Source organism: Ostrea edulis, chromosome 9 (assembly GCF_947568905.1).
Source record: "Ostrea edulis chromosome 9, xbOstEdul1.1, whole genome shotgun sequence".
Classification (NCBI taxonomy): domain Eukaryota; kingdom Metazoa; phylum Mollusca; class Bivalvia; order Ostreida; family Ostreidae; genus Ostrea; species Ostrea edulis.
Window position 1 is genome coordinate 26,345,595 of NC_079172.1, and position 21,101 is coordinate 26,366,695.

Here is a 21,101-nt window from a genome sequence, read left to right on the forward strand (position 1 = left end):
ATAAATGTATAGGTCACCTGTCCAATATAATCTGTATACACATGTCTATAAATGTATAGGTCACCTGTCCAATATAATCTGTATACACATGTCTATAAATGTATAGGTCATCTATCCAATATAATCTGTATACACATGTCTATAAATGTATAGGTCACCTGTCCAATATAATCTGTATAGACATGTGTATAAATGTATAGGTCACCTGTCGAATATAATCTGTATACACATGTCTATAAATGTATAGGTCATCTGTCCAATATAATCTGTATACACATGTCTATAAATGTATAGGTCATCTGTCCAATATAATCTGTATACACATGTCTATAAATGTATAGGTCACCTGTCCAATGTAATCTGTATACACAAGTCTATAAATGTATAGGTCACCTGTCCGATATAATCTGTATACACATGTCTATATATAAATGTATAGGTCACCTGTCCAATATAATCTGTATATACATGTCTATAAATGTATAGGTCACCTGTCCAATATAATCTGTATACACATGTCTATATATAAATGTATAGGTCACCTGTCCAATATAATCTGTATATACATGTCTATAAATGTATAGGTCACCTGTCCAATATAATCTGTATACACATGTCTATAAATGTATAGGTCACCTGTCCAATATATCTGTATAGTCATGTCTATAAATGTATAGGTCACCTGTCCAATATAATCTCTACACACGTCTATAAATGTATAGGTCACCTGTCCAATATAATCTGTATACACATGTCTATAAATGTATAGGTCACCTGTCCAATATAATCTGTATACATATGTCTATAAATGTATAGGTCATCTATCCAATATAATCTGTATACACATGTCTATAAGTATTGTGCGTATATATTATAACATGTACTTTGATAAACAATGAACTGAACTGAACTAAACTTATTACGGATATATAGTTAATATACGGATCATTAAAATTTTATTTATATCTTTTGTTTAATATAATACATTCGAAGACCTTGGTCTGAAAATCAATTATTTATTCAATGCATGCCTCCCCGGCTTGTTTAAAGTCTCTGTATTGATTATTTCAATGCCTCCTCACTTGAAAAACCAGCCATTTAAATTTTTCATGCTACTTCCTCTTTGAGAGTTAATAGTTAAATGAAATGTGCAAATGGCTTTAAATAGCATTGTGATAAGTAATGGTAGGAATAGTTAAAGTATAATCAAAATAAATAAATTTAAAAAGCCCAATATTTTGATATAAGGCTTATTGTAAGATTATGTGTTTGAAATGATGAATAATTCCACATATTTCAGCTTGTCTGTAAATATGTGTTGTTATCTAAGCCCCCCTTTACTTCTATGGGTAATATTTTATTGAAGTAGATGAGAGTTATTGTGTCATTTGATGATTATGTTGTTTAATCTAAGGCAGATCATGTTGTTAATTTAGGCATCAATGCCAGTTATGTTTAATTCGGAATTGTGTTCTGGAGAGACATCATTCTAAATTTACTGCACCATCCCTTCCCCAACCTCCGGTCAGCTCAGTATATTCCATTACGCTACAACTCCAATATCATTATTGTCCCGGAGAGTTGACACTGTAAGAAGTTTGTCCCTTCTCTTTTCCTATTCTGCAGCATTCGAGAAGGTCGGTATTTTTTATATATTGTTTTTTAGAAATACCACCCAACACACCCTTCTTTTTGATTAAGTTGGTTTTTCTGCTGTTTAGATTTTTCGTTTCAGATATCGCTTGCTGTCGGCATACTTAGTGGTTCGGGACGAAATCGTCACCTTCAAATTGGATGTTATATTGTGATGTTGACAGTTGATATGTGGATTTTAATTGATGAATTTTTATTTGATATTGACAATTTCAATAAGGTTACAAGTTAAATACAGTATTGAAGACAATGTATGTTGATTGTGTCGGTAGCTTGATTGTGATTATTACCCAGCAGGCTACTTGCCCATTCGGACGACACACACATGTTGCTGTTGGGGATGAGTCCTGTTGATCGGTGGCCCCACCGTTGTTGGTTGTAAATGTTGTTTCTGATCACTGTGGTCATTATCTGCCAAACAATAAATTGTTAAACGCTTATACATGCGTTTCATCTCAAGAATTCACGAGGAAGTGTATCGTATAATTCCCAATATCAGTTTATGTTTTGGGAAAGCTGAACTTATGGTTTAATGCAGTCTTAGATAATACAATATGACGACCAGCAAAGAATGTTTTGAAATTAAAAATGATAATAATCCTCGTGTTTAAGATTACATGTATATGATATGCTTGTCCTACGGGTTGATAAAATTTTAACTATCCATAACGTTTACTAAGCATTCGTAACAAAGGCTTATTGTATCACTTCTTGTTCAGATGTACCCAAGTGCAACTGGTGCGTAGTAGCTGAGGTACATTGTACGCAAAAGCATTTGCCCAAGTTAATCAATTCTAAATTTATGACAGCTGTCATGATATTGCACATTCACCGACACACAGATCACATTTTTTTTAAGTCGAACAGTTTCTCATCCGGCTTGGAGACAATAAACGAAAAACAGGTCTTAGAAAATTTGAAATACTGAAGCAAAGTTCAAATAATACCAACAACGTGACGCAGATCACTTGTGCTCGGAAACATGCAAAAGATTAACATTGTATGAATTTGTAGAAGTTTTATCAGTATACTAGTATGGTGATTGAACTATAATTTCCCCCATAATGAATTCTGCACGTGGACGATTTTAAGGTTTCATTATCCTTTTAAATTTCTGTTGGTCACCGTCAAACTTCAGCTGTATATGCCCCCATTCCAGAACTCATTCAAAGTTTGGCTGTGTTGTGTATCGGTGTTTGAAGAAAAAAATGACGGAAATCGAAAAACAAATATTTTTATACTCTATAATCAAAATACTCTCTCTCTATATATATTTTTTAAAATCCAAAATATAAGTAAATATCCACACAAGTAATAGAATGATAAAGAAAAACTAGAACGCCGAAAATAACTCAACAGGTTTCATTTTCAAGAAGTATGACATTATTGCTTAGTTACACATTATAGATTTAACTTTATATATATATATATATATATATATATATATATATATATATATATATATATATATATTAAAAGAAATAGAATAAACAGTACACAAAGTTAAATATTTAACTTTGTGTACTGTTTAGCGTTAAATATTTAACTTTGTGTACTGTTTATTCTATTTCTTTTAAAATTTTATACCGGACACTGTGATTTAAAAAAAACAACAATTTAGATATATATATATATATATATATATATATATATATATGTGTGTGTGTGTGTGTGTGTGTGTGTGTGTGTGTGTGTGTGTGTGTGTGTGTGTGTGTGTGTGTGTGTGTGTGTGTGTGTGTGTGTAATTCAATAAAAAAAGCAGGAAAATATACAGTTCCAAAATATATTTAAATCACTAGCGCTTTCTGGATTTTAACATCCATCCTCAGGTGAATACAAATTAATAATCATTATTAATTTGTATTCACCTGAGGATGGATGTTAAAAGTGATTTAAATATATTTTGGAACTGTATATTTTCCTGCTTTTTTTATTGAATTATTTTGACTGTGTGATATCAACTCTTTCTATTTGGATTATATATATATATATATATATATATATATATATATATATATATATATATATATATTTCTATCATCAATAGATATATATTCGTCTTTAACATCAATGTTCGCTCTTTCGTTTATTCGCGGTAAAGACGAAAATACGAAGTTGTGAAGGCAAAGAAATGAAAATGCGCAGGCGTCTGGGCAAACTATCATCGCTCCTTTGTAAACTCGTACCTTTTCCCCTTCGTTCTCTTTTTTCCCTTCTTTGCAATGGGTATCGAAGAAGTCGGTAGGTGTGCTTGAAATACGAAAATAAAGGTGTATCATGATGCCAATGGGAATGTGGTAGTTTTTATAACAACTTTACATATTAGAGTGTATTCAGAGTGTATTCAGACGAGGATCTGCGAATCTCAATTTTTATATTCGTTTGTTTTTAGAATAATTAATCAGTCGTGTCTTGTATTGAACATTCACATGTACATATGGCGAATCGGTAATGTATTGGATAAATTAAATTTCAAATTTATCTACCAGCAAATAAGTTTGTATTTTATTAGCTCAATTGAGCTGAAAGCTCAAGTGAGCTTTTCTGATCGCTTTTTGTCCGTCGTCTGTCTGTATGTCTGTCTGTCCGTCCGTCTGTTAAACATTTACATTTTCAACTTCTTCTCCAAAACCACTGGGCCAATTTTAACCAATGTTGGCACAAATCATCCTTCAGTGAAGGGGATTCAAAATTGTTCACATGAGGGCCAACCCCCTTATCCAAGGGGAGATAATAGCAAATCAGTAAAAATACACTGAAATTTTTAAAAAATCTTCTTCTCCAGAACCAGTAAGCCAATTTCATTCAAACTTAATGCAAATCATCCTTAGTTGAAGGGAATTGTTCAAATTAAGGGCCAGGTTCTCTTCAAAGGGGAGATAATCACAAAAGTGTAAAAATAGGGTGGGGTCATTTAAAAATCTTCTTCTCATGAAGCACTGTACCAGTATAGTTGAAATTTACGTGGAAGTTTGCTGACATAATGGGGATTCAAGTTTGTTCATATTATGGCCCCCAAAGGTCGGATGGCGCCACAATAGGGGAAACCATATTTTATATGTATTTATATAGGAAAAATCTTTTAAAATCTTCTTCTCAAGAACCATTGAGCCAGAAGAGTTCAAATTTACATGGAAGCTTCCTGACATAATGCAGATTCAAGTTTGTTCATATCATGGCCCCCGGGGGTCGGGTGGAGCCACACTAGGGGAAACCATATTTTATATGTGTGTATATAGGAAAAATCTTTAAAAATCTTCTTCCAAAAAACCATTGAGCCAGAAGAGTTCAAATTTACATGAAAGCTTTATGACATAGTGCAGATTCAGATTTGTTCATATCATAGCCCCCAGGGGTCGGGTGGGGCCACACTAAGTGAAATCATATTTTATATGTGTTTATATAGGAAAAATCTTTAAAAAATCTTCTTCTCAAGAACCATTGAGCCAGAAGAGTTCAAATTTACATGGAAGCTTTCTGACATAATGCAGATTCAAGTTTGTTCATATCATAACCCCCAGGGGTCGGGTGGGGCCACAATAGGGGAAACCATATTTCATATGTATATATATATAGGAAAAATCTTTAAAAATCTTCTTCTCAAGAACCATTGAGCCAGATGAGTTCAAATTTACATGGAAGCTTCCTGACATAATGCAAATTCAAGTTTGTTCATATCATGGCCCCTGGGGGTCGGGTGATGCCACACTAGGGGAAACCACATTTTATATGTATTTATATAGGAAAAATCTTCTTCTCAAGAACCATTGAGCCAGAAGAGTTCAAATTTACATCGAAGTTTCCTGACATAGTTCAGATTCAAGTTTGAAGCTTTATGACATAGTTCAAATTCAAGTTTGTTGAAATCATGGCCCCCGGGGTGTCAGGTTTTGCCACAATAAGGGAAACCGTATTTCATATGTGTAAATATATGATAAATTTTTAAAAATCTTCTTCTCAAGAACTACTGTGCCAAAAAAGTTGAAATATACATGGAACCTTTATGACATAGTGCAGTTTCAAGTTTGTTCAAATCAAAGTTTTACATACAAATATATAGGGAAAATCTTTTAAAATCTTCTTCTCGAGAACCATCGGGCCAAAGAATTTTATATTTGCATGAAAGCTTCCTGACATACATGTAGTGCAGATTCAGGTTGTTCCGGGCCACAATGGGGATCAAAGTCTTAAAATATATACGGAAAACCTTGAAATATGGGTCATGGTAACTCAGGTGAGCGATGTGGCCCTTGGGCCTCTTGTTCAAAATTGTTATATAGAATGGTAATAATTGTGTTCAGTATTAGTGTAGCCCGAATGAAAGAACTTCACAGTCAAATGAAGCCCCTTATATGCATACGTATATCCAAACTTCCTCATGCAAAGAATAGAAGGGACGAACGTTTGAGGGCAAAGGGAGCGTGAGAGCGAAGTCATAAAAGCGGAGGAGGAGTGATGTTGCGATTAAATATTAGTTAATTTCGCTTCTTAACCTTTGCAACTTCTCCCGTTTTCTTCGTCGACTTCATTAGCGCTTTCGTTCCATCGAATCGCCCTCACTTTTTTTCGCTCTTTCATATTTAAACGCGAAGGAGCTAAAGAGCGAATGTCCTAATCAGATCTACTTGTTCTTAATACACATTTTTGGCATGATTGTGGTAGGTCACTCGAGCTTAGCAAGACCTGTTTTCACAAGTCATTGCAATGATTACATACATCTTTAAAGCAAATTTTTGTATTTGGAATATTATTTTCAAATAATGGATGCTATTCATATCATTCAAAGCACAAGACTGTGACGTGATGAAATAATATAAAAGAGAAATATTCTATTTTCAACGAGATAAAAGAAATGTTACGACTAATTATGCATGCAAGCAGAAATGAAATATTGACCAGGAAGATTATAGCGTAACTGATATAATAATTTAAATCATGAGAATGTTTGAATACGTCATATGCATTTTTTTAAAAAATAAACTATCAATAATCTAGTAATCCATTGTGTAATATCTAGAAGAAGAAGAAATGAAATATTAGAGAAACCGAATCTATGTCTCATCTGTATTTGTTTTTTCTCCAATAAATTTAAGGTGGCATGGAGATTTATAATTCTAGACATGTTATTTCCTCTCTTCAATATTTCCAATTCTGTTGTCGGTTTTCACTTTTATCAGATATTTAGAAAGCCGACGGTTACTTCACTATAATTTATAGGAGCGGCGCACTGATATTTGAATACTTAAGAGGGTAAACTGACTATGAAATCTAAGGTATTGAGTTCCGGGTACGAACACAGAAAAATAACACATTATAAATAATTACTTTGCAAGAGTATGCATGATTGAATGTTTATATTACCCCCTTGGTAAGGTTGTAATTTTTTCCAAATGCGTGCTCATGTGTTACGCCCTTCGTTACTGTAAAACAGAAACTGAAACTAGGAAGTGTTGGATATTTGTAAATCTGTACGAATTCATTTAGAAACACAGGGCATGAATTCATTAGCGCAATACCAGTACTCCTAAGATTATCAATTGTATTCCGAGGAGAATAAGAAGTACTACAAACACCCCATGCTTCTATAAAATGTAAATCCATTGATTTTAATCCTAGAGTATTTAATTTTTTTTATTTATGCTTCCTCTTTCACGGACTATGAGCAAAGCTCATAATAATGTATACGTGATTTTAGCCTTGTTGAAAATAATACAAGACTAATTATTGAATAGTTAATATGTAAACATATGATCAAATCTAATTCGATATCAGTATGTTGTAATGTTTTAAACACCACGTGTAACTGATTTGACTGAAATAAAATACCGTGAGAATTATCTTTGATCAGACCCAAGGCTCAGAATTATACAGGTACAGATTCTAACGCAAGCGTCATGACTTTTGGATGACATTAAAGAATGCCCTAACCAGCCATCACTTCATGAAAACAACAGTTTTAATAGAAAGATTGGTAATGCTAATTTGTTTTCGCAATAAACCAATTTACGTCCATACCATAATGTTTCGGGAGAGGGCTGAAATAGGCTATGCCTGCTGCCCAATCCCATTCACTTGCCAATGAATAAAATATGGTTTAAAATTTAAAAAAAATGTTTCCACCACTATTTCTGTTAAAACATATATAGAAATTTCATGTCAAAATTATAACAAAAGGTAATAGGATGTAAAAAGTATAAATCTGAGCATGTCCGTGATGATCTTTATGTAATGTAAAACGGTTATAGTTATCTTGGATGATTATAAGAATACATGAGGTAGTAGCCCCATCCCCTGCTGTCTGCGTTTGAAGTCATAGAAGCATGACGAATATAGGAATCAATGCCAGAAGAATTTACAGAATGAACCTTCAACCAGGAAGAATATACTGACATGATTTTAAAGGGACTGGGCTGATGCACTAATAACTGAGCATTTTAATTCTTCGATGTAAAGCGTGGTGTATTGTTAACTTTGAAATGACATGAATGGAATTAACGTAGCGGTCCTCTTTTTTAAACAATAAACCATATAAGGGACTCAATGTATATGTATTCGAGTAAACCCAAACCTGAATACACCGGTAGAGATTCTAAATATGTCCAAAGACCAAGACAGCGACAACCCGATCTAGAAAATGAAGATATCTTAAACTCTAACAAGATTGTAAGCCCTTAAAACGTACTCTGTGATCCGTTGAAGTTTCCAGACTCTTCCGTCCGAGACGAGTATCGAAAATCCGAAAGAATGTATTCGACGGGATTTATTGGAAAATCAGGATTGGGTGATCACCGGGTATGTTTCTTGATTAAGGTAGTTTTATGTACATCGTACCCTTAGACAAGCTGAAAGGTTTTTGTTTAAAGATTTTATGGTGCAGTGATAATTTGCACGAATATTTAGAGTTACGTAACAAGATAACAATACGTGTATTTCAATGGATATGATTAAATCTGCCAGCGTCACCGCCGACCTAATACAGTTTACTGGAGTCAATTGTTTGTTTCTTAGAAACCTTAAAATATTTCCTCGGGTACCCCGAAAACGCCTACTGGACAGAATTACCTTGGAAAAATTGTCAGAAAATGCATTGTTCATTTAAACATGAACATCGCGGCGTAGAAATCGTTTATCCGGGTATCAGTCCTTAGAATATCGAATTTAAGGTAGATCTATCCTCGTGTGATGTCATAGGTTTTTGCAAAAATCTTTATTAAATCAAACTTTGCGCATAATACAAATGCAATGCATATCTTTCAGAGGAATTTTATTCCCTGGATAGAAAAAAGGCAGACTATTAATTGTGAAAAGGGTTATATTTTCCATAGATAATCAATTATGTTCAATGGAAAAAAAAGGTGTCAAGGGCAATAACTCCCATGCTGGTATTTCCTCTACCTTTTAATTTATGCATATCTATATATATTGGCAGTTTTTCTAAATCGTTGGCATTAAAAAAAATCATTTTAAACAGTTTTTATCTATTTTTTATTATTCTGTTTTACGAAATGTGCGATTTTCTGATGTTGACCTATACCCCAGTTTTGCAAGTCTCAAAGGTGGCAACATACACATTTTCTTTGGTTATCAATTGAATTAAACTATATTCAGGGGAAATTAATACAGTTTGTCACTTTCAACCATTAATGTTGATAAATCACATGAAGGTGGAGCTACATTAATGTTTATCAAAGCATGAAATAGCAAAATATACACAGGGAATAGGAAAACAAAGATGTGATGAATTTAGCACATTTTTAGATAAACCACGGCCATTCAAAGTGTTGCCAGGTTCGTTGATCTCTAAACAACAAAATGAGAACGAATGGGTGCACATAAATACCTGATCGGTATTTCTTCTCTTTACAAGTTTAAAACCTTTTTGTATAAAACTATTAGTTTTAGTACGATGTGCACGTAAAATAAACCTGCGTTATATGCATGGTGTCCTGGTATCACAGAATACAAAATTTCCGTCTGAAACAGAAAGATAATTCGTACCCTAAAATAACAATGTTGAATGATCAAATGATGAATTTAAATCAAAGACCATACATTACACAATGCGAAAAATAAACACAAGTGCCGATTTATATGACATACACATACAAATATGTGTTCTAATGAAATTCACGTCATGTATGTATGAAACAGGATTTCTTTAAATGCAGAAAATTGACGAATATTTTAATATACGATTTTAACTGATTAAAATGTCATTTAACCCTAATCAAATGATTTACTATTCTGTATTTAACTCATAGCTTCGTTTTCTTTAGTTTTTCACTACCCTGTAAGGTATGACCAATATAAATAACCTCATGTTAAGCCCCCCCCCTCCCCCCAGCATCAACACTAATTAAAACAATTTCTGCAGTATGATGTACTGGTATGCGTATATTCTAATACATATTTCATAAACACACACGCACATATATGTGTAAGTAATAAGTTGTAATAAGTTGTTGTCCAAATGCTCTATCATAATCAGAATCTATTTTAGATGATATATTTCATCCAATTTACTACGATAATCATAAAATGCACTAGTTAGTTATTTATTGACTTTTTCAATGGAAGTATAGAGAATCGATTTTGAAATATGGAGCAATATTTCTCTATATATTCATCAATATAATACAAAGCCAAAAATGATTGAACATGAACTTGTAAGATGACGAAACGTCTATGTATTATTACAGCAATCTGATTTAATGAAGGTTTGAACAAATACATTTTAGCTATATGAGCATGATGAGTAGAATGTTAAGTGAAATATGACTTTGTCCTACTGTTGTTCCAAGAACAGCGTGTCACTTAACATGATCGAGTATGCAAATGTTTGGGCGATACTTCTCACAGATTGCAATGGAACCGGTTTTACTAGTATTATATATTTCATGATAATCTGCATGTATAAAGCTTTTGAATTATGAAGAGGAGAAAATATATATTTGTTCGCCATCTTTTTGCTCTGGGTTTGTTTTGATGAATTTTTATTTGTCATCTTATAGCGTAGCATTATTTAAGTTATTTTGTCTTCTTTGGGAGAAATCAGACTTTGAGTAATTTAGCTTTGCAGGTACTTTCATGTAGAATGTATTATCTGATTTCCCCCAAAATCTTATGTTGAAGATTTCTTTCGTCATTTGGTATTGTAATAAATGACAAATTTTCAATCTCAATCATTCTTTGTTCAGATTTTTTATGACAGCAAAAACGAGCTACGGTGAGCAGAGTTTGGGTAATAGAAGCTGATAAACATAAATATACATTTGTAAACATACATGTATATAAATCTTCTTTCGTCTATCATTTATATATACTGTAGTTACATCTTCACAAGTCAAGGGTTATTGATTCGTTACATTTTTAACGAATCAATAACCCTTGACTTGTGAAGATGACTGTAGCTTTTGAAATTTACTTGTGTTATCCCCTCGTAATTCAATTACAAGAGGATATAGTAACAGAACCGTTTGTGTCTTTGTGTAACATTGAGCTTGTAGACACTCTATAGGCCACAGTGTTTGTTCAGTTGATTTGATACTTCACATGTACCATTGTATATCGTATTGATTTTGGGGTCAAGAGGGCAAAGGTGAAGGGTCACCACGGGATTTCATAGAAAAAGCTTTTGAACACTCTACGGATATAATTTTTTTTGCTCGATTGATATGATACTTTAGATATAGCTTTGTTAGGAAGAAATTAAAAAAACAAAACTCTATTGATTTTTTGGTCAAAGGTCAAGGCCACTAGGGGACGTAGTAGAAAAAAAAACTTCTAGAAACTCATTGTTAGGGACATGTCCGTGCCTTCTCTGTGTATTGTTTTACATTCCGTTCGAGAATTTTTCACTCATGTAGTAAGTCACCAACGTTAGGTGAAATACTACAAACTGACTTATACAAGGGCTGTAGCAGTGAGGGTTTATTGTCCTGCCAACGCCTTCCATGACAGAAGATAGGTCAAGTCCGAAAGTTCCTTGACTTTCACTTACCCATATTAAGTGCGTTTGCTTGATCAAGGTAAGGCGCCAGGTTCGAACACGGGCCTCCCGGTTGCGAACGAACGCCATAACCACTAGACTTCAGCAATCGCTCAAACGTTTACACGTACTTATGAAGGCCGGACTTTTATCCCTGTTGAATCCGACATACAGCATTGTGTTTCGGAGTAAGGAATCGATAATTGCTGTAAGTACTCTCGTTTCGGAGTAAGGAATCGATAATTGCTGTAAGTACTCTTGTTTTGGAGTAAGGAATCGATAATTGCTGTAAATACTCTTAGTTTATCTTTAGATATCATGTATTTTTGTTATATTTTCAAACATTTGTATTTTAAGCCCACGCTTCAGCATGACACCAAAATGCCCCCTCAGAATGCTCGGGAGTTTCGTGACAATGGATACGACAGGGAGTCAGTATACCTTAGAGATAAGAAAAGGGGCAAAAGAACCATTGTGGGCATCATTTTGGGAGTTCTTTTAATCGGAGGCATTGCAGCTGTCCTTGCCTGGTTTTTGACACAAAAGGGTAATTATAGCATACGTACTAATTAATATTTACCAGAAAGGATATTGTTTTCGCCAATTTGGCTCCTCAGAAACGTAAAATTCATTATTGAGATTTGAATTTGTGTTGTTTTGTTAAGCTCTTTTCCAATGTTATATTAATTACTGGCTTCACATCATTTTGTGTGATATGACGATAGAAATATAACGATTTATCACCTTTTAGTACAAAATTAAAGGTATATGTACCGTATTGATTAGGGTTTTTTTCGATGATGGAAAACACATACAAATTTTGTCAGTATGTTAAACTATATGAAATAATGAATAATACATGGCTATTTCGACAAAGTATTGATGAATTTGGTATTAACGATAATCTGGTCTATTCAATGCAAGGTCAAAACGATGACTTTCTAATGTATATTTATGAATGATTGATGGCAAGGGAAAGTATTATTAGAAACACCACGTAGAAAGAGGATTCCGTGTACTATATCTAGTCGTATTTTAAAAAAGTGATTTTATGTTAACTCCTCTTCACACCTCCACTGCTCAAATATATCTTTAATAATTCTGATGTATATGTTACAAGTATGTACACATGTCGCCACTTCTCCAGAGGGCACTACGCATGCTTCGTTTTCAATTAGAACTGTTATCGTCTCAAAAGTAGTCCACCAGGAAAGTAAATAATGCGTAGGAATCAATTAGAAAATAATCCCATATCAAAATATTAGTACGCTGTAGTTCTAGCCCCATGTGCAAGTATACTGGGAAACAGAGAATTTTAATAGTTTTTTTTTCTTCTTTACTCTATGATTATGAAAATAAAACTGCAAACATAACAAACCTGTCAATCAACTGTTATTAGCTCACCTAAGCTGAAAGCTAAAGTGAGTCTGTCTGTAAATCATTTTACATTTTCGATTTCTTATCTAGAGCCACTGTGCCAATTTCAACAAAACTTGGCTTTCAAGTTTATCCAAATGAAGGGCCATGTTCCCTTCAAAGGAGAGATGATAAAAAAAAATGCAAAAATAGGGTGGGGTCATTAAAAATATTCTCAAGAACCACTGGACCAGAAGAGCTTAAATTTCCATGAAAGCTGCTTGATATAGTGCAAATTCAGGTTTATTAAAATCATGACCCTCGGAGTAGGATGGGGCCACAATAAGGGATCACAGTTTCACATACAAATGTATGGGAAAATCTTTGAAAATCTGTATCTCAAGAACTATTAGGCCAGAAAAGTATACATTTAAACGAAAGCTTCCACTGGTCCAGAAAAGTACAAATTTACACCAAAGCTTCCTAACATAGTGCAAATTCAAGTTTGTTAAAATCATGACCCCATGGGGTAGGTTAGGACCACAATAGGGGATCACAGTTTTACATACAAATATATAAAAAGAAAGTCTTTAGAAATCTTCTTCTGAAACACTATTAGGCCAGAGAAGTATACATTTACACGAAAGCTTCCTGTCAGATATAGTACAGATTCAAGTTTGTAAAAATTATGCCCCCCCCCCTCCGGGAGTAGGTTGGGGTCCCAATAAATTCTTTAGATATGGGTCAAGGTGACTCGGGGAAGCGGGGTGGCCCATGAGTCTCTTGTTACAAGATTGGTTTTCACTTTTGATGATAAAAGAAGTGAAACGGAAACATGCATTAACCTATCTGGCCACCGCGAGTCCTATATCGTGATCAAGGTAAACGGGGTAATCCATAGTCAAAATCAGAGTGTAAAGAACGGTCTAACAATTGGTATGAAACACGTCAGACAGCATTTGACTCAATGACAAGCAGTATTGTCAAACTAGATCGTTATGACGACCATAGAATTTGCTAAATGCTGACTTTAATCAAGACTGTTGAAATTCAGTCTTCTTGACGAAGACGCCCAGCTAATAAGTATTTGTTACATGTATACAAAACATTCAAAAACCTAAAAAAAGTACTAACTTTATGACGTCATATATAAATAACATTCAGTTTTACCATTCATCATTTGACATATGGATACATTTATGATACTTTTCTTCTTAATTTTCAAAAGGAGATGAAGAGGACGCCTCTATAAAATATTGTAAGTATTTGTATGAATGCGCAGAAAAAATCAGGTTATGGATACAAAACGTTGATCTATTTTCAATGATATTGCTACATGTATAATCATGAAGCAAACAGCAAATTATTGTTGTATTGCATATTCAATGCCCTTCTTTAGATGTTGATATATTGTTATTTTAGTGATAACGTAGTGTTTCGGTAAAAATTGTTTAAACCGGCCAGCAGTTATCACACAGAATTTCCTCGGTTTGCAGAAGTTTGGACTCTTTTTCCGAGTTATTTTCCCTTTTGAAATGAAACTATGGTACAGGGGGACATGTCTGTCTATTGGTAGTTTATCTCAGCAAACATCTCATTCATCTTCTGCCATGCAAATACTTTTTAGGTGTGAAGGTGAAATGAATTTCTGAGGAAATGCTAATTTTGCTATGAGTTACATGTCGTTTAGAACACAATAGTTTGCTTTCAGTCGGTGTTTTCAATTCAAGCCTTTAAAGCTTTAATCATTTTATTGACTAAAGTTTTCAATTCTCTAAGCATTGGACCTTTCAACTCACAATTTAAAACGACAATTTCAGAATCGCAGTTTAGATGTGTTTAGCTTTGGGGCATCGAGCTTAGGTTGAAATTGAACTGTAAATCTAAAGCTATTTTTTGGTTATAGGGCCATCTTTAGGAATGTTTTGGGTTATATTTTTGCACCATTAAATGTTACTCATTAGAAACCATTGAAAATCGTGTAAGAATATCTCTGATTCACTGATTGCTGTCGAACTACATGTAGCTGAAATCGTATGTATATGTAATGTGAAAACTACTGCATAAAGTACATGTACCTACTACATGTAATGAAACTTGAAAGAATATGACACCCCTTTTCATATTCCATCTTTAATTTCAAGAGAAAATATCGCAATTTATGTACAAACTCCTAGACTGAATTTTTATAAGATGAATTTTTACATATTTTGAGTGCACCCCAACCAAAACTATTTTGTATATTATAAATTACAAAAATGCGGGTACAGCAAACACTATTATAATGAATTCAGCGAGGTGATTTTCATTTACTGTAATTTTAAGATTTCAAGAGTTATAAACTTATTGAATATACCGAATTACGTTTACAATGAATCAAAATTGTTTGTACACTGCAGTTCGCTATTAGCGTGTTTTACTGTACAATGAAACATTTTTATGTCTACATTGTTGGAAGATATGAGTATACATTGCTTTAATGTAAGGATTGATTTCTGTTGCTATAATTCTGTCGTGTTGACATCAATAAATGAATCAAGTTTATGCGAATAAATCAAGTACAAAATAAGTACAAAAGTCCAGTTTAATACTCTGTTCCAAAGCATGATGATCAATTGTTTTCCTTTTTGTTTTTTATGACTTCCTTTCCATTTAGAAATTGTACATCCATCTCCAAAAGGATTGCCAATAACACAAAAATCAGATTCAAATCTTTTAAAATTGTTTTATGTCTATAAACAGGTATGTATAAAGATATTTGTATGAAAAGAAAACGAGTCATTTAAGTTATATCATATAGCAAATTATGTTACTTTACAGATGTAGTGTTCGGTGAAATGAGTCTAGACCAAGTATTCTATGAAGAACTCGCCAATTCGTCTTCTCCAGAATTCAAGAATTTGAGTACAGAATTCTGTGGCGCAGTATGTATTAAAAACGATGAATGTTTGTCTTTATCTTCCCTTCAGTATCATCTTTTCGCTGTTTGTATAAATGATTTATGGTTTGTCAAACACATTTACCATTTCTGTTGTGAAATTGTTCGTTAAAAGTAGGTATGGACATGTTGGTCTCTCGGTGGGCATCCGAATTCTGAACCCCACCAAATACTTCTTGTCCAATGAAAATGCACGATTTTGAACCAAAGCAGGATAAAGTTCCCAATGTTCCTTTTTTCAATTGTGGTGTTTTCATGATTTAATCAATATTAACAACGTTAATTTCAATCTCTGGGGCCATAAAAACTCACTTTTGATCTCAGTCGCACTTTTTTTCTCTGTCTCGTGACTTAGAAGAAAGGTGAACTAATCATCGGTCTTGGGCAACAGTTTTCCAGGTCTAATCCTACCTCGGGATGATAGTTTGATTGTTCCCATGAAGCCATGCGATAAGCATATTATTTTGGTTTCGCACACACGTACACTTACACACACTTTCTATCAATCTATCTATCTATAAAATTTAAAAAATTCTTTTTCGTTTTTAGTTTTTTACCTATACAATTACCGATCTTGTGAAATTGATTGCATATTGTTTAACGTCACTCACTAGAATCTTTCACTCCTATGGAAACGTCACCATTGCTGGTGAAGGGCTACAAATTTAGGCCTATGCTCGGCGCTTGCGACCTTTGAGCAGGGAGGGATCTTTATCGTGTCACACCTGTTGTGACACGGGGTCTCAGTTTTTGCTGTCTCGTCCGAACCATTTAGTCGCCTTCAATGACAAGCAATGGGAACTGAGGACCTATTCTAACCCAGGTTCCCACAGGAATCATTGTGAAAATGTTTGTCTATCGTTAGTCTGTCGGCCGTAAACCTTTCACAGTTTGAGTTTTAATTTAAACAAAAAATCAGTACAATCATACCTAAAACATCATTGAGTAAAGGCATTCAAGTTTGAAGAGACAGGTTCCTTCCGAAGGGATAGAGTCAGGAAAATGTAAACATAGGATGGAGTGCACGTGTTGGGATAGAGTCAGGAACATGTAAACATAGAATGGAGTGCACGTGTCGGGATAGAGTCAGGAACATGTAAACATAGGGTGGAGTGCACGTGTCAGGATAGATTCAGGAACATGTAAACATAGGGTGGGGTGCACGTGTAGGGATAGAGTCAGGAACATGTAAACATAGGGTGGGGTGCACGTGTGAGGATAGAGTCAGGAACATGTAAATATAGGGCGGGGTGCACGTGTCGGGATAGAGTCAGGAACATGTAAATATAGGGTGAGGTGCACGTGTAGGGATAGAGCCAGGAACATGTAAACATAGGGGGGTGCACGTGTAGGGATAGATTCAGGAACATGCAAACATAGGGTGGGATGCACGTGTGAGGATAGAGTCAGGAACATGTAAATATAGGGTGGGGTGCACGTGTCGGGATAGATTCAGGAACATGTAAACATAGGGTGGGGTGTACGTGTAGGGATAGAGTCAGGAACATGTAAATATAGGGTGGTATACACGTGTTTGAAAAACCCAGCTAATCAGAAAGGCCGATTTTTAAAAAAAATTTCCTAATTCAAAGAAGATTCAAGTTTGTCGACTTTTTGAGTCCTAATGAGGCCATGATTGGGGATGAAGGTTTTGCACATGAATACATAGTGAATAGGTTTGAAATATTTCTTTTCAGGTGCCATATAGCCCCGTCAAACTTAAGGCATTATTATAGGTAGTGATTAATTGCTCCTTCAACAAACGCTCGGCATTTAGAAGCGAGAATCACAAGTCTTTTGGATATGACTTTAAAAACATAGGTCCCGTGTCTCGGCAGGCGTTGACACGTTAAAGAACCCTCACTTCTACGGCCTTGAGCGCTAAGCATAGGTCTAAATTTGTGGTACTTCAAATACATCTGGTGACTTCTCAATATGAGTAAAACTTTCTCGACGGGACGTAAAACAATATACATGTACATATATAAAACTATACATATAAAGAAACAAACAATCTCAGGTATCACAAGCATTTTCACAACATGACTACCGGGAAACAAGAACGTAATAAGATATAAGTCTCTGGTATGTTCAGGGGCCCTTGTTTGTCCTACTATTATTTTTGTATTCTTTATAGGAGTTATGATATTGATGACTGTTGAATTTACATGTGAATAGACAGTATCTCTTCCTCTGAAGAACTGCTAGGGTATTTATATATATTTATATAGTGACCGCGTAAGGTTGGTCGTCAACATTGTTCCTGATGTTTACACGGGACTACAAAAGGGATTAAAGGTTTTGCATGAAATCTTTTCAAGAACCACAAAAGTGTATATGTTAATTGCTAGCAATAGTATTTTGATGTAGTGGATATTTAAGTATTTCCCCCTCTATGAACATTGAACGAAGGTTTGACCTTGTATTTGCTCAGGTGAGAGATATGACCCATGGGTATCTTGTTTTTATCTTTTGAATGATTTTTTCCATCTTATATAGTTATACTGCTTTGACAACATTCGGGTCATATGCTGCATTGGGTTCGGCTTATCATAGAATATACACGTATATCCTCTCTGAATTTTGAATACTATGGTACTGTTTGAATCCAGTAGTAAAAACAGAACTTTTTATCTATTTTAAGATTAAAGATGCGCTGCAGAAAAACTCTTCGGAATACGGAGATAAATACCAACATTGTGACGTGACTAATTTCAGGTGAGTATGATTATAAACCAGTTTGTACATGTATATCATGAATGGGTTTGCTATGGGGTCGGCTGCGGATGACGTCATGATACAGATTTTCAATACGTTGTGATAACGGTGTTACTTCATAACAAATTCAGAATCCGTACTTGTATGATTGAAAGAGCTTTCATTGAATTTAGTTTCCACGTTTATAAGATGGCTATATTAAAAAAAAAAAAACGTAAAACTGAGATCAAAAGTGAGCAGGTTTCAGTTTTATGATATCAGTTTGAATAAAACAGCATCAGAATTTGTTTTGATAAGGTATAATACGGCATAAACTGCTCTCGTCTAGGTTATATGGCATGAATTTGGGGAATATTAGCTTAAGGTAACTCCGCCATTATGTAACGTCATAGGCGTTTGCAGATTAAATGTGTGCATGGAAGAAACATATTTTTGTAAATTCTTTACTCACTGGGTACAATAAAAAAGGGTAAACTATGATGCTGAAAAAGTCTACACATTCTGATTAAAGATTCCAAGGGCAAATTCCCAGACCGGGATTTTCTCTGTTGTAGGTCTATTTTACAATGATTTCTCCGATATCCACCATTAATTTATATACATTTATAAAATGCAGTTTTTTTAAATTGTTAAAATTAAAATTTTATCATTTTTATTAGTTTCTATGCACTTTTATGATGCTGTTTAACGTAAATATGCACTTATTGATATTGACATATACTTTTGTTTATGAATGTCTAACATCTTATAAAAATGTGGCAAATACATATATTGTCTTTGATTATTTATCAAATAAACTACTTTGAACCCATAATAGTGAGACGCCACTATCTAGAGGATGGAGTGACTCTAATTCAAAATTGTATATATCAAATAATATAATTAGATAATATCACTGGACACCGGACTATGAGACCTAGTTACAATCATTTTCAATCATTTTCACAGGAACGGAAGCATAGTGGTTCAATACAAGGTGTACTACGAGTTCACTACTACTATAATCATCGAGGAAACGGTCCAAAAAGATATCAACAGCTCCCTAACACCAATAAATTCCAGTCATGCACAGTTGTCTAATTTTGTGGTCATAACAACGAGTTTGACTATCACGGTAAATGTTGAGACTTATGTAATAGATCCCATAACAACTAGTTCAACAACAACATCAACTACAGCACCAGCAACAGAAACCACAACCGACAGTTCCACAGGAACCACATCCGACAGTTCCACATCGACTACAGCACCAGTAACAGTATCCACAACCGACAGTTCCACATCGACTACAGCACCAGTAACAGTAACCACAACCGACAGTTCCACATCGACATCACCAGTAACAGTATCCACAACCGACAGTTCCACATCGACGACATCACCAGTAACAGTATCCACAACCGACAGTTCCACATCGACGACATCACCAGTAACAGTATCCACAACCGACAGTTCCATATCGACTACAGCACCAGTAACAGTATCCACAACCGACAGTTCCACATCGACTACAGCACCAGTAACAATAACCACAATCGACAGTTCCACATCGACATCACCAGTAACAGTATCCACAACCGACAGTTCCACATCGACGACATCACCAGTAACAGTATCCACAACCGACAGTTCCACATCGACTACAGCACCAGCAACAGTATCCACATCCGACAGTTCCACATCGACGGCATCACCAGTAACAGTATCCACAACCGACAGTTCCACATCGACTACATCACCAGTAACAGAAACCACAACCGACAGTTCCACATCGACGACATCACCAGTAACAGTATCCACAACCCACAGTTCCACATCGACTACAGCACCAGTAACAGAAACCACAACCGACAGTTCCACATCGACGACATCACCAGTAACAGTATCCACAACCGACAGTTCCACGTCGACAACAGCACCAGAAACCACAGCAACAGCTGAACCAGTGAAATATACAGCAGGTAAGGTATTCAGGAGATATACGTCAGGTCATCATACTGTGGATACATTACCCATGAAGTAACAAAGAAGAGTAGAACTACATGTATATTGAGAACCTTTTTAATATCTGGCCCCATAAAATATCAGAAAATGAAAATGATTGAAACGTTTGATAAATTTAATGGAATATATGTAAATAGATGACTGTCGAAAATACATGTATTTCGGAGACGATAACATTGTTTGTAAATGCATTTTCTATATAAAGTCAGGAATTAAAAAAAAAAAGAAAACAAAACAAAAAACATTTACTCGAAAATGCAACAAATGTTCAACATTTTCGTATTTTCCCATCTGGTAAATAACTGATTAGATACCATTGTCAGATATTTCATACATATCACGAATTTACACATTATGTTAGTAAACGTTTTTTAATCACGAATTCACTCTATGATTACTTCATTTTCGTGGCATCATTACTGACTTGTGACAACAGAATACGAA

General features: G+C 34.5%; 1 protein-coding gene and 1 long non-coding RNA gene across 2 annotated transcripts in view; both read left to right on the forward strand.

Annotated features, from left to right (window-relative positions):
* The first annotated feature begins 697 nt into the window (after window positions 1-697).
* LOC130050305 (uncharacterized) lies at window positions 698-2,091 on the forward strand. The gene is made up of 2 exons (XR_008798743.1): window positions 698-1,637; window positions 1,722-2,091. It is a non-coding gene; the product is annotated as an uncharacterized LOC130050305 (long non-coding RNA).
* Window positions 2,092-8,081: 5,990 nt separating this feature from the next.
* LOC125678007 (serine-rich adhesin for platelets-like) overlaps window positions 8,082-21,101 on the forward strand; it is a 31,134-nt gene continuing 18,114 nt past the window's right edge. The window contains exons 1-6 of the mRNA XM_056150688.1: window positions 8,082-8,445; window positions 11,999-12,188; window positions 14,226-14,255; window positions 15,818-15,921; window positions 18,580-18,653; window positions 19,602-20,614. Of these exons, the coding sequence (XP_056006663.1) occupies window positions 8,398-8,445; window positions 11,999-12,188; window positions 14,226-14,255; window positions 15,818-15,921; window positions 18,580-18,653; window positions 19,602-20,614 (1,459 nt within the window). The 5' untranslated portion in view covers window positions 8,082-8,397. The remainder of the gene's footprint in view (window positions 8,446-11,998; window positions 12,189-14,225; window positions 14,256-15,817; window positions 15,922-18,579; window positions 18,654-19,601; window positions 20,615-21,101) is intronic.